The sequence below is a fragment of the Argentina silus genome (assembly GCF_951799395.1).
Source record: "Argentina silus genome assembly, chromosome: 1".
In the NCBI taxonomy this organism is placed as follows: Eukaryota; Metazoa; Chordata; class Actinopteri; order Argentiniformes; family Argentinidae; genus Argentina; species Argentina silus.
In genome coordinates, this window is record NC_139655.1 from 6710707 (window position 1) to 6726003 (window position 15297).

A 15297-nucleotide genomic window follows, 5' to 3' on the forward strand; every position below is an offset into this window, starting at 1 on the left:
TTCAATCCATGGTCATGTGATTTATAATTTACATGTTAAGTATTCCTTGTGCAACCACTACTGCTAACAACTACTACTGCTAACAACCACTACTGCTAACAACCACTACTGCTAACAACCACTACTGCTAACAACCACTACTGCTAACAACCACTACTGCTACCATCACTACAGGTGCTACGATTGTCATTCCTACTAAGAATAGCAACTCCCAGTTTCTGTGATATTTGGTTAAACACAGGTGACTGTGAAGGACACCTTCATTGACGTGTTTAGAACTCTGCTGGAGGTGGAGTCATTTGCTGGCCAGTGATAGGAGGTCTTCAGTTCAGTTCCTTTTTATGACAGGCCTTAAAATAACCCAGCCATTTCCTTGAACAAGAGCCCAGACACAATAGCCAGGGATCTCATCACCGTGAATGAAAAGGCCAAGGTGGAGACACATGGACCCTGGGCTGCTGAATGGATCAGCTCTCGCTCTCGCAATCTCTCTGTCTCGCTCTCTCTCTCTCTCTCTCTCACTCTCCCCTCCCCTTCTTGCTCCCGCCACATTGAATGACTGTCTGATAAGGACTGTGATTACATTGATTTGGTGTAGGGCCATCTCCAATGACTTTCCCTGCTCCTCCTCCTCCTCCTCCTCCTCCCCCCATTCCACCCCCAAGCCCCTCCGCAGGCTTCACAGAGGGTCCAGACGAAAAGATCTGACAGCAAATATCCCCCCTCCAACACACACACACACACACACACACACACACACACACACACACACACACACACACACACACACAACACACACCACAAATGCACGTCAAAAGGGATGGAGCATAAAATAACTCAGAGTTCAGTCACAAAACATTATGATTTTAAGTAGAGGGGTCTTTGTGTATTGTGTATAAACATATATCTATGACCTCTTAGTATGGCTGCCTATAAAACCTACTTTAATTCAGAACAGTTACTTCAAAGTGACTCTATTCAAAAAGTAGTGAGCAAATCATGAAAAATGTCTGTGATGATACACTGAAAACTGTGGCCCCTTATTCAAGGATAAATTCATTACAACCATCATCACTCTGTACAATTATCAATCTTGATGATGATAAAGCCCTAAAAATATGCCTCCTCATGAGTCATGACACCTAATTACCCATAAAGTTCTTCAGCACTTGTGATCTTGAAAGAAGGAAAATACCCTTCAAAGAGTACTGTACCTCCACAGGCAGAATAGTGGGTAACACTGACAATGGATCTAAATCCATAACATGATGTGTAATACATTTTAAACATTTTGCATTGGCCTGAAGTGAATACAATATTCATTTCATAAGGATAAAAACTACATCTGTCATCAGATCTGATTCCACTGATTCATCTTCACAAAAAACTGTCTCAATGAACAACTCTCACATCTCTCACTCTCAATGGGGGAAGAAGGCGAGAACACACATCAAGTGTTTGTATGCATGTGTGTGTGTGTGTGTGTGTGTGTGTGTGTGTGTGTGTGTTTGTGTGTGTGTGAGTGAGTGCATGTCTGCGTGCATGTGTGTGTGTGTTTGGGGGGGGGTGGGGTTCATACCACTGAGAAGGGGCTGGTTGCGTTTGTAGGAGGCAGGCAGAGGGCCGAGGCGTTCCAGTCTCTGGCTCATCACCCTGTTGAAATGGCCCGTGTGTCTCAGGCTACCCACCGTCAGGCTGTGCAGGTACACTGGCTCCACAAAATGACTGAGCAGTGCCCCCTGCATGCCTAGGATGTTCCATCTATGGAGATAGAAGAGAGGAGGAAGATCGGAGGGGGGGTGGAGAGCAGGAGGTGGGGAGAGAGGAGAGAGGAGGAAGATCGGAGGGGGGGTGGAGAGCAGGAGGTGGGGAGAGAGGAGAGAGGAGGAAGATCGGAGGGGGGGTGGAGAGCAGGAGGTGGGGAGAGAGGAGAGAGGAGGAAGATCGGAGGGGGGGTGGAGAGCAGGAGGTGGGGAGAGGGAAGAGAGGAGAGAGGAGACACTAGGGGCGTCAGTGACAGGCAGAAACAATCTGATCATTATCTGGGCACAGGATGTGATGATCAATCAATCAATAAAAACACACGCACACGCACACGCACACGCACACGCACACGCACACACACACACACACCCTTACACACTTAACAAAGGTCAGAGCATCATCACTCATTTAATCGGACAACACATTAGCATGTACAGAGCCTTCGGAAAGTATTCAGACCCCTTCACTTTTTCCACATTTTGTTGTGTTATACACTCAATTTAAAATGGATTAAATTAAAATAATGTGCCATCAATATACACACAATACCCCAGAACCCCGTTTTTTTTAAATTTCAGTAAATTTATTAAAATTGAAATACAGAAATACCTCATGTACATAAGTATTCAGACCCTTTGACACGCTATGACACTCATAAAATGAGCTAAAATGCAAAAATGTCATCAACAAATCACTCAATAAGTTGAATTGAGTCCATCTTAATGCAAGGATTTTTCATGTAATTTTGGAATTAATATCTTTGTTTTTATAGGGTCTCTGATTTGCATAGGAATCAATTACACACTGTGTAGATTAGGATGTCACTACCAACTCAGCAAATTTCATAATTTTCTCTTGATCCTGACAAACTCCAGTCCCTGCCAGTGACAAACATACCGATAACTTCATGCAGCTACCACAATTCTTCACACGAGAGATGGTGCGGAAACTGCATTGCATGTGCTGGATTTGCACCAAGCTTAATGCTTTGTAGTAAAACCATTTAAACACATTTCCAGCCACTTTCTTTGCTGTATCACTTGAATTCATTGTTGTAAACACAATTATGGATATGAGATAGATTATTTTCCATTAGGGGATTCTTTTTGGCCACTTGGTTATAGAATTTTGTAGAGCGACTGAAACTGTGTTTTTTCCTCTCCACCATTCAACTTTGTAGATTTTTGTAAGTCTCTCCAGGCCTCAGGGTCGCATTCCTGAGTAGTTTTGTTCCTCTCCATTTGCTCAGTTTGTAATGACAACCTGATCCACACAGTGTGTAATTGATTCCTATGCAAATCAGAAACCCTATAAAAACATAAAAAAGATATTAATTGCAAAATTACACAAACTATTATCCTTGCATTAAGATGGACTAAATTCAACTTATTGAGTGATTTGTTGATGACTTTTTGGCATTTTAGCTAATTTTAAGAGTGTCATAGCAAAGGGTCTGAATACCTATGTACATGAGGTATTTCTGTATTTCAATTTTAATACATTTACTGAAATTTCTAAAAACCTGTTTTCGCTTTGTCATTCTGGGGTATTGTGTGTGGATTGATGGCAAATTATTTTAATTTAATCCACTTTAAATTGAGTCTACAACACAACAAAATGAAGTGAAGGGGTCTGAACACTTTCCGAAGGCACTGTATATATTCATCAGTGGCATTAGGGTTAATACACTTCTGGGGTTTTGTGCTTGCAGGTGTGCTTTTCTTTTTCTAAGGGCAAGGGCAATCACCTCTTAGTTTGTTTAGGGAGATCTACAAGTGACAGCTAATCATTAAAGGACTAATCTTGTCTGTATCTTTTACATATAGCTAACAATATGTTACCCAGTGGTGATATGGCAAATGTCTGGACCATTGGCATTTGCTGTTGAAGCTTCTCTATTTTTCAGAGTAAATTAATGTATGGATTGGAAATAATTAACCAAGCTTATAATTATTTCCTCCTTTCAGAGAGAGGAAACAAAGACGGTCTGTGTACCTGGGTTGTGTACTCTCACGTGCATTGGGCTAATGAACTCATGAGAAGCGCAATCAGAGGCAAACATTATGTTGCTAATTTTTACATCGTTGCTCTTTTTGTTAATCAAAGTCTCTTTATCATGACTGCAATTATTGCGGGAGCCTATTTTCCCTCACATCTCCGTTCATGACTAATAATGAGTCATTATATTTTTTGCTTCCCCGAGCAGTCAATTAACATCGACCGCTTTCCAAGAATCACTAAACGGCTAGAACCGCCCGTCGCCCAGGCTGTACCTGCACGACAATCTGTTAGAGGGATCTGTCCTACCTTCCTAAACAAAAGAAAGAGCATAATTCACATTTCTAGCCCCCCTGCTCCACCAAAACAGAAATGATTTAGCCTGAAATATTAATTTACCCAGGAAGCAACGCTGTGAATTAGAAACATCTTCTAATCTCATGCAAGAAAAGACAGCCATCTGGCTGTTGCGTGAATTTAAAGGGTGGGGGGGGGGGGGGGGGGGGGGGACTCTCTGCCTCTATCCCTCCTTCTCTCCCGCCTCCTCTCCTCTCTCCCGCGCACCGTAAACGCCGGCCATTAAAGTAATGTGCTCATCTACATAAAACTCAAATGGAATATAAAAGATCATAGTCGTATGAAAGCCATTTAGCCCTTCAATTAAAACAGTCATTGACTTAATCAAACATCTACTCTGGTCAATCAGGTGCCCATCCCTTTCGTGCTTTTAGAAACCAATAGGCTAATGATAATAATGTCGAAAGAAATAACAGTGATTCTAAAAGGGAAAATAATCTTTCTCGGTGGCTCATTATCATAACACAACTACCCTAACAGATATAATATGAGGGAGAGGGGATGATGGAGGGAGGAATATGAAACAAGTGTGATTAGGGGCCACAAATGGCAGCTTAGGGGCCATCCGGCCTGGAGACCTGGGCGGTAGAGGTACCTGTATATCCCAGCTGAAACAGGTCTGAATGTCGGGGATGAGGTCTTAAGCTCCTCTCAATCCCACTCTCCACTCTGACCTTGATTAGCTGGCCTTCCGTGACCCACTCACTTGAATGGCGGACTGGGATAATTTACAGGGATATAAAGATGGAGAAAGAGTGGAGGGAAAAGAGAGTGCTGGCTAGCTGGTGAAGAAAGCAGGATATCCCTTTCCCCGTCTCCCTCTATTTTTTGCAAAGTAATTGCTTTCACCCTTGGTGGTGACCTGGACAGATTTAATCGCTCCGCTTCCTGCCCCGGTCGACTGAATCAAATTGGTCAAATTAACAGCGGTTTCTGGGGAGAAGGGTTCACCTCAGTATTTGTGTAGGTATGCCTATCCCTGCACGTAATGCTGTCTTTACACACCTCTGCTGAGACTAGTGTGTATTGAGGATCACAGGGATCAAACATGGGTATGGGTATATAGTATGTTGTTATATAAGACAAAAAACATGTTAATAGCATCGATTACCTCCTAACATAAGGGTAAGTGGGAAGACAACACTGCTATCATCTTCCACTATTCATCCTATGTGAGAAGTATCTTAAGTGTGGACACTTGGGCTCTCACACTCTGAGGAATGAGACAGACTGCAAACAGAGGTGGAGAGGAAAGGTTGTTCAATTTAACATCACTGTCTCTTGGCATAGCGAGAACAAGAAGATAATTCGTCGCTGTCAGAAGATACTCTGGGAAAAACACGCTTGCGAAAATCACAAGAACATTTTGCTTAAGCCTGATACACTACTGCCCTACACTACTGCTCTCTCTGGCCCCATGTCAGGTCTAATAACAGTCTCACTGGGTATTGAAGCAGTAGTATACAACGCAACCAACATTATTCACTGTGCTGTAGGTGAAAGAGTAAGGCCAGGAGGTGTGTAGGTGTTAAAACAGTGACGCAGTCCCTACACAAACTAATTTGTATGGGATTATCCTATCAAGCCACATATGAGAAATCTTCAATCAACAGTAGAATGCCAAACAACACAAATGACTAACATGTGTGCTCCTTCCTATCACTTCCTGTCTCTGTCTCTTGGCCAGACAATTCCCCCCCACACACACATGCATACACACACGCAGGCACGCATGCACATGCACGCACGCACACACACACACACACACACACACACACACACACACACACACACACACACACACACACACACACACACACACACACACACACAGCAAATATCAGACCAACCTTTCTCTCACTCATTAAAGTACCTTTTAAAATGCTCTATTTAAACTGAGATCATGCCTTTTCATCAAAAGGTAATCCTCTAATAAAGTTAACCTTTAAATCAATAGATGACTATTCCTTCCTGTCCGTGAAATGTCTGGAGATTGGGAGACTTCTGTGTTCTATCAACCAAGACTGTCGCTGGAAAGATGATAATTATTCTGACGTTTAAACATGTTTTTCCTTATTGAGAATGGTTTTTACACCTTCATCTAACATCTTGTTTTGATCACAGATCATGTCCTAAAAAACATGTCATCCCAAGGGAGACAAGCGTGTGTTTCCATGGTTAGGGGGGCTGACCTGGTGATCTTGTCGGTGCAGGACATGGTGATGAGCTGTTCCCCCTGCAGCACCCCGTCCCACGTCTGAACGGCCCCCCGTGATTGCACCGGCAGTGTCCCCTCCCCCGACTCGATCTTGGTCCGCAGATGACTGTGGGACTTCTTCAGCAGGTGTCTGCTGCTGTGCACTTCAAAATGACGCAGAAATTGACCATCAGTCTTAACATACACTGTATACTAGCTCATCAATGGGCTGAAGTCCTTTATGTATTGGATGTACGGTATGAAGAATCTTCCCAATATGTCTGGGTCAAGGGTTTTGATAATCACACATGTATGTACAATATGTACTGTAAATGCATGTTCACGTGCATGTACGCCAACAATATGCCTGTGCTGTACAGTATGTAATGCACATGACTATGCATGGATTTGTATCTTTATGGTCTGACTCCATACATTGGTTGCAATTCCACATATGGAATTGCACAACTGCATAAAAGTGCAGTTATTGTGAGCCATTCCTCAAGAACTGTTTTACATTAGATTCCTCCTCTCGAGCTGTTGCTATGGTTCTCTTGATGCAATGAGGGCAAAAATAAGCCTCAAGTTCCACTCTGAAGTGTAGAGGAATAGGCAAAAAAAGGTATTATGATTATTATGCCCTAATGCATAAGTAATTTTCTAATCTGTAAAAGCTGATTGATGAACATTAAAAAGGTTTAATGACCAAGCAAGTGAAGTTCAAAGCTTCTCAGGGAGACAGGGCTTCTTTTCAAGCAGGCATGATTAAGTTGCCTCAAATGTTTTTTCTTTTTTCTTTCTCTCTCTCTTTTTCATGAAAACCTCACCATCAATATAATGATACAGCGGCATCGCTGCTGAATAGCAAGATCTGTCTGAAGAAAAGGGGGGAAAAATATTTTTGATGGAAAACTGCCAGGAAGATTACATTTCTAACCCTGTAAGTCACACATAAAAACGCCAGCCATCTAAATGAATATACATTTTTTTTATGGAGTAAGCATTAAAATGTCATCTGTTCAGCACAGTGGTTTGCCAGCCTGAAAGGGCCCCCGGATGTAATGTGACATGAAAAGGATGCCAGTTTCTTGACAGCGGCTGACAAAAGCAGAGCAGACGCTTTCAAAATCTCCGCCAGAGAGGATGATCCCTTGAAAAACCTCAGTTAAAGAGAAGACCGAACCACAAGGAGAGGAGAGAGAGGGAGAACGATTGATACAGAGAGAGAGAGAGAGAGAGAGAGAGAGAGAGAGAGAGAGAGTGAGAGAGAGATGGAGATAGGACTCTGTCTTACAGTCAGTTGTGATTTCGTAAGGCGAGTTGAGGCGGCCATCTCCACAAGGCGAGGTGCTGATGTACATATGGAAATGGACGTTCTCCCTCAACCTATAGCCACACTCTTTGTGACGGACGAATATCGACTCTTCCCAGTCCTCTTGCCTTTTGCTTCAAAATTGAGGGATGAAAAAAGAGGAGATAGATGAGAAGTGACCACAATTCATCACAGCACACATAACCGCATCCCTCTCTCTCTTTTTCAATGACAAAATGAAACACAGAGAAGACAAACACTGGCCTCTTCCCTGACCAAACCTTTTTCTCTCCCTGTCATTTCAGCTCCTGAACATTACTCAGTCTGAGCAGGCTGATGACACATCACAGAGAGGAGAAATGGATGGGGGGGGGGGTGACAACTTTTACATACATCATATCTGAAGGCTGAAAATGATTATGATTGTTAACTCAGACTGGGAAAACACTACTGCTCCAATCAACTACTGTTTCTCACTGACTGATCATAATGGTTAGTTGAGTGTCATTGCAAGCTATACAGTAGTATATGGCAACCATTTGATGGTTTTTGAATACAAATAAATACATTTAATTCATTTATTTCTAATGAGAGACTTCATTGACCTCTATACCATATGACCGTATGGAAATAAAACATAAAAAAGAGACATATTGATTAAAAGCAGGCCATTTTATTATCAGTCCAGAGGACATTCCACCATGCATGATACTAAATAGACAATCCTGGTAACACTTTCTCTCTGTCCCCTGTCCTTTCTTGGAAAATTAATATGGCCATTTTGGCATTTTGTTTGGCCATTTTTATTATGACTTATCTTTCTCATTAGACATCTTGCTTCGCTGAGAAAGCTCTGTACTTGCCACTTGGCATTGTGGGCAGACAAAAGTCAATACTGTGTATGCAAATATGACATTCAAGTCGCTGGCCCTCTGTCTGCTAATCTGAAGCATCAGAGTGGCCGTTTAGTAGCCCATGAGGCTATAAAACACTAGAGTCCCCAATTTGCTTTCACTAAAGAGCGCTGCACAACACTAAAACGTGTGCAAATACCGTTTTGGTAATTTGGTGTCACCAAAGTGTGTCTGCCCCGTCCAACACAAACGTTGCACCAATATAGGCAGGGCAGTAAATGGGAGTTTTCGGAGCGCGTGTGCAAAATAAAAACACCTATGACGTTCCACGTTCAATAATTACTAAAACATTAGAAACGTATTTGATCATAACGGGCAGCAGTTCTGGCTGTAGGGGATATTCCCTCATACACCAGCAAGCTAAATACTCTATACATATGTGGAAGTAGGCCTAGTGTATTTTCTCGCATTTCTATGATCTGTGAGCCTAAAACATCGAATGACTAATGTTGCATATATCGATCGCCTCCACTCTCTGTGCCAATTACTAATTAAATCATGGAACAGTGCATGTATTTATAGTGTCAAATCAAATAGGAGAATATCTTAAACACCGTATACTGTAGATTATAGGAAAATACGCATATCAACTTCATAGACAATACGTTTGGACAGCTTTTCGCACAAACTCAAAATATGGTTGGTGGAATAACTCTGAAAGTTGACAACTTGCACTTATTCGATTCATGGTACTATTGGGAGGGGAACATAATATAAACGATTATACAATAGGTTCATTAAACGTTACATGTCAGTTCGTGGTTACATTCGTTGCAACTGATAGTATGGGCATTTTATTTCTCAAAAATAAAACATTCGCAGTGAAATCCTGATTGGCGAGGACAATGAACATCTTATAATATTCAATTATCCCCACCCACTCATTGCCAGAGACCTGCCCGCCGCCTCTACGCGGACTGAAACTTTGCTGAACAAAATTAGCACTTTACCGGCCATGCCCACTAAAAGCAGCTCTCTTTAGCGGAAGTAAATTTAAAAACTTTAGTACTTTTACAAATATTAGTGTGAGGTCACTGATGGGGCAAGGTTTTTCAAATGCATGAGCTTATGACTGAAGCATCATTTGTGTATCTTCTATTCATGATTTTGCACAGTCTATGGCTCCTTGATTATACAAGTCTTTGTTTTAAAAAATATGTGCTGTTACCATGGAGTTGATTAGAGCATAACTTGGACATATGATGGGAGGGCACAACAAAAGTCTCAACAAAGTAGATGCCTACTTGTGAGTAATACAATGTGATCTTTATTTTTAGTGCATTTAATTAACACTTCAGAATGGATTGATTTTAAAACATTAGTCATAACACTCAACATGATAATTAGTAACATACTGTATCCATGCCTACTAATGTACTATACATAGAAAAAACCCCATTGAATTGTTACCTTAGGAAAAGCTCCAACTGAGAGTAAAGAAATCGCACTAATGCTCTCCTGGCAGTGATTTCAGCATGGCAGTCGTTGACAACAAGTCCCTGGCCACTCATGTACTCCCCGTTGATGCATTTAGTACCAGTAGATAATGCGACCACCTGTGCTTGCCTCAGGTCCAAACCTGTATAGACGCAGAGAAACAAACAGAAAGAGAAACAACGATGTTAGAAGTGTTCTTCTTTATCTTATACAGTAAGCTACATCACACTCAAGTCGGTGAGTCAATGGCAACGCTAGTGTTGCACAAGGCATTGATTGATGAATCATGTCGCAGAATATAATAATTAAATGCAAGGCGTTACACTGTGCTCATTGTATAACTATTGTCCTCAGATGCTCAATATTATCACGTCACTGAATGATTCAATTACTCAAAATTGGCTCTGGTGCAAATGGGTTGTAGGTAGACAATCTCTGTGACAGGATACTGAGGGTAGGGGACGTCATACCCCTTTAAATAATATAATATCTAATTAGTCAGCGGTAAGGATGACTATAAGTAGACAATATGGAGACTATGCCAATATTGGTCAACAACAAACAATCTCTGAACACCAGACCCTGAGTACCTCTAGTATTGGATAATGACCGTAAACAATTTTACACACCCTAACAACATACAGTACCCATAAAGGTCAAATAGGGAACCTACCACTCTTTGAGATATGGTTTCTGTGAGCACAGTAGGGATAAACCCACTTGCGACCAGCATATAGATCTCCACCTGCTACAATCAACAGACGTATTTGTTTGATTTTAATTCAAAAGCACCACGGTTTTTAAAATGAAGGGTTTCAGCGGCAGGATTTAGGCCAGCACAAAGCAGGAGTGTGTGACGGAGGCTGGCTCAGCATGCTTAACCGCGCTGTCCGCTCAGCCCCCGCCACAAATCTCTCCATCGCCTCAGAAATGCAGGGTTCACTGCGTTCGCCGGACCTGCAGGCAACGCGGGTGAAACATATGAGCTTTTATCTGCTGTGGCCCAGATGGTATTGTGCAGCAGGGCCTCACCACCTCCACCGCCACCTCCACTGGCGAGGGGCCTGGCAATAACAATAAGACGAGCTCATATTGCGCTAGGGTTAAAGGCACAGCCTTTGAAGCCCATTCTGCCACCTATCACTAACCACTGACTTGCGGCTTGGATAGACCTGAGGACTATACTGTCATAGGTTTGGTATTATTAAATGGTATTTAATCAAAAACATGGTATTGTTAAATATATTAGTCAGTCCCATCAATCAATCATTTAGAGACAGAAATGCATATAAGGCCTGGTTGTGAACCTTAACCGCTACAGAGCTGAACTGGTCACATGGTCCTACACTGATAACTACAGCTTTAGAATATAGGCAACAACAGATGTAAAGATACAGGTTAATGTGCACATATCCAACAGTGAAACAAACCACCTGGTGACAGACAAGAAAGGAAAATAGTAATGCCCCCTCCATGAATAATGCCCCCTTTTTAAAGGCATTCCACTAAGACAATCAATCAATGAAGCTGCCCTGGCTATGACACTGCAGAACCAGCCCTTCCTGGCCAAGGGGTCCATGCCAGAACCCAGAAGATGGATGCTAGGGACCAACAGGCTCCTCTTCCTGCGTCGTGTCAGTGAGCGCCAGGTCTGGGCTCAGTGAGAGAGCCAACACCACGACCATGTCTCTAACCTTGTACTCCACATCACCTCAGAGCAGTCCTGCCTCCTTCTGGGGATAATGTATGTTAAAAGGGCCAAAAAAGCCCCCCCCCCCCCCCATTTTGCTCTCCCTTTTTCTCTGCTGTTCCACTAAGCAATTGTTTAAATCAATTTTGCAGTGGATAATTTCTCCGAGCTGCTCTCTATCTCGCCATGAAATTGCCGCCAAAGTTGCCCTCGGTGTGCTGGAGAGGAGAGGAGAAAGAAGGGCCTGCAGGCACAGCTGCTTTTAAACCAGGAATAATCACCGGCATCGCAGGGTGAGAAAAAGAGTGTCGGAACAACATAGTTACACTGGCAAAGGCTCCAGGCACTATTCACACACAAACACATCTGTTGATTACTGAAGAGAGGAGGGTGTCAGAGCCAGAGGCAGGGAGGCAGGAGAGCAGTGTCTAAAACTGTTCATGTCACATGATCATATTTACATACAGTCAACATCAGGTTAAATGACCTCATCCATTAACAGCATGACAAGAGACTGTCATCACTACAGAAGCGCAGAGCACACGCAGTACTAGACTTACTGTTGGTGGTGATTCTTCTAAACACTAACACAAAACATAGGGTCCATCGTATTTGTGGCTTGCTTTGGAGCACTGATTTCTGATGCCATGGCTTTATGACAAGCCATCTAAACTACTTCAGGAAGAGAACAGCTTTGTTTGCTCCCAATTCTAAACAGCATCAAGAGAGATATTATTCTTATTTCTGCCAGTTAACTACATGAGGAATATGACTACAGCAGCTGCATTTTGAGAGTATATATATATAGGGTTATATATATATATATGTATATATATATACACAATAGTGACACATTTTCTGAGACACCAATACTGGTTTCACCAGCTCTAGTCTATGAGAAGGCTAGCTGCAGGTCCATTACACTCAGCTTGCAATGTGCGCTGAGAGAACGGCCACTCTCCACCACGCTACATTACACTCAACACTGCATTTCTAAATGCCAGTAATTTGTACTATTTACATAGAGAAGTGTACAGTTCAGTATAGTTTTACCAGAGGATGTTCCTTCCCCTGATGTGAGGTTAATAACTATCATCAAGTAGGCATTTTCCAAATGAGTGCAGTTTATCAATTTCTTTATGAGGCAATCATCATAAGGAATCCTGATGAGGGAGGTTAAGTTAACTCTTTCTGAAATGGGAGTTAAATGACATAGACTCCATACATTTTCCAAATCTTTCCTTTACCAATGGCAGAACTAAGGCAAGCTTTACTCAAAGGTTATTCCAGCTTTTTTGTCTGTATCTGCAAGTATCGTTTTGAGTAGACGGAAATATCTTTTGTAATAACCCATTATTTTTAAGTCCTATAAATGAGCATTAAAATGATTTTCTCCCGGAGTAAAATTAACTGTCAAGGTCGACATTAGTGACTAATTTACATTCCATTATGCTAAACAAGCCTCATGAAATGATCCTTCACATGTTGTTCTTTCATTGCAAGATGTTTGAAGATTACTACGAGAACAGCATAAAATCTGAAGAATCATTTGAAAATTTAAATGAAAAAAGATATGGTAACGTAAATAGCTCATAGAGCTATTAAACCTTGACATCTGTGACATTGTCTGAATAGTATAATAAAATCTCCTGGAAATAACATTAAGGCCATAATGTAAGCTACCAAATAGGCTTGCTTTCATCTATTGCACAGAAATATACACAGTGGTTATTGGCACACTATTGTTTCAACAATCTATTTCTCTGAACAGACAAAACTATTAGCCTTGACTGAATGCTGTTCTTTCATTGTGATATTTGTCCATTATACCCTTTTAACCTGCTCCTGTCACCCTAAACTCCTTGACCATAATTCAAAGCTTTTAACACTCAATATTACTGAATATCAAATTCATTAAAAAAAGAGCAGCAACGATAGCTAAAGTAGAAAGAGAGAAAGATTCCCCTGTGAAAGTGGATATCCAGACTTCAAACCATCACAACGGGATAATTCACAACTTGTTTGAAATGTTTTCACTCTCTGAACTGTTCCATTAAGTCCCATATGATTTCTCTTCAGAGAGAGCCTTAGAGCCTTATAGCCCAACTGAAAAAAGTAGGGTCATTTAAACATTCCGTATAAACAAGTTAAAAAGACTTTGACATTTGTCATGGACATCCTTTGCTTTTCAAGAGAAGTCTGATGTGCTAAACATATCTTCTCCACCAAACACTACCTTAGATTCAAATGGGATTATCTACACTTTCTGACATATGTGTGCCTGTTTACTTAGCCTTTTACAAGTGAATCACCAATAGGAGCCTTGCAGTGGGCCAATCTCTCCCAGGTTAAACCTGTCTCTGCAGGCCTTGACTGAGGGGGAGCTGTGGTTCAAAGATGGACCACCATTAATATTCTGGTGGCACATGCAGTAGTGGAAAACAGCCAATAGATGTTCAGAGAGGGGAACAGAGCCCCTAGTGTTCCTGTCAAGTTTTGTGTCTGCTAGCTCGCTGCAAATACTTGGGCAGCCCTGTGCCTGGATCTTTGAAGATAACACTCCGATTAATAAACAAACAGAGCAATTATTGGGAGGCAGGGAGAGGAGAGAAATTGGATTAGGTCAAGGCGAGCAGGGTCTCACTGAAGTCTAAATTGATGAGCCGCAGCTCTCCAAAGACATGTGAGATACTGATCCACCCTGACCCCCGGAGTCTGCAGCCAGAGCAGCAGATAAAGCTCTCCACAGATACACAAGTCTCAGTGTACAGTATGTAAGAGCCCAATGCAAATAGCATGAAAAATACATGGAATGTATTTTAACATGAACATAATGAACATAATTCAAGTCTATGACAATTTTGTCATATTAACTACAGTATACAATAATGCTATACATATAACCATTTTCAGAAAGTTATTGAGTTATACACTTTGAAATACCACAAACCTGCTGAGGTATTGTCAAACCCTGGAGAGCATAGAAAGCCCAGTGTATGCTAGGCTAACTGACATGGGTACAATGTCTGTCTCCATCACCTTGAGGGATGAATGGTAAATAATTCATATTACAGTATATGCTCTGCAGGTGCACAAGATGCAGTGGAGTCTCTCTCTGTCTCTCTATATATATTGCACTAGTTCAATAATTCACTGCGATATAAAAGTCAATGAAATTTGCCATACCTCTGGTCATTACGATGCCTGCCAAGGCTTTGTGGCGTGCATGCATGGGAGTGCAGCTGTCTGCCAGCTTGCCGTATTTCTCCCTCACCAAGTGGAATATTGAATCGGCAAAGTCCTGAAAGACACAATCAGTTCTTTATTTCTCTGGGTAGACATGGACCAAACCATACAAGGTTTATATTATCATTATACCGTATATATTGTTTTATACAGGTTATCCCTTGAACATCAAATAAATCATACTGTTTAGAGTGGTTATTTGCAGATAAGCCTACTGGATGAACAGGTCTAATAATAGTTATACTGTGAGAAGGGTGGGGTGGCTAAGAGGGGCACATGAGATAATTACAAAATTACTACTGTAGTTAAAATCATTTTCACATGAATTGAACACTAGAAAGGCATTATCACTTTTCAGACATGAAAATGGTACAATCAATCT

At 41.6% G+C, this 15297-nt stretch overlaps 1 protein-coding gene across 1 annotated transcript in view; it reads right to left on the reverse strand.

Annotated features, from left to right (window-relative positions):
- The window catches only part of adarb2 (adenosine deaminase RNA specific B2 (inactive)), a gene marked incomplete at both ends in the record, with an annotated part of 120761 nt that overhangs the window by 4133 nt on the left and 101331 nt on the right, over positions 1-15297 (reverse strand). Inside the window, 5 exon segments of the mRNA XM_083665663.1 lie at positions 1580-1761; positions 6312-6480; positions 7611-7762; positions 9953-10121; positions 14856-14970. Coding sequence (XP_083521789.1) covers positions 1580-1761; positions 6312-6480; positions 7611-7762; positions 9953-10121; positions 14856-14970 — 787 coding nt within the window.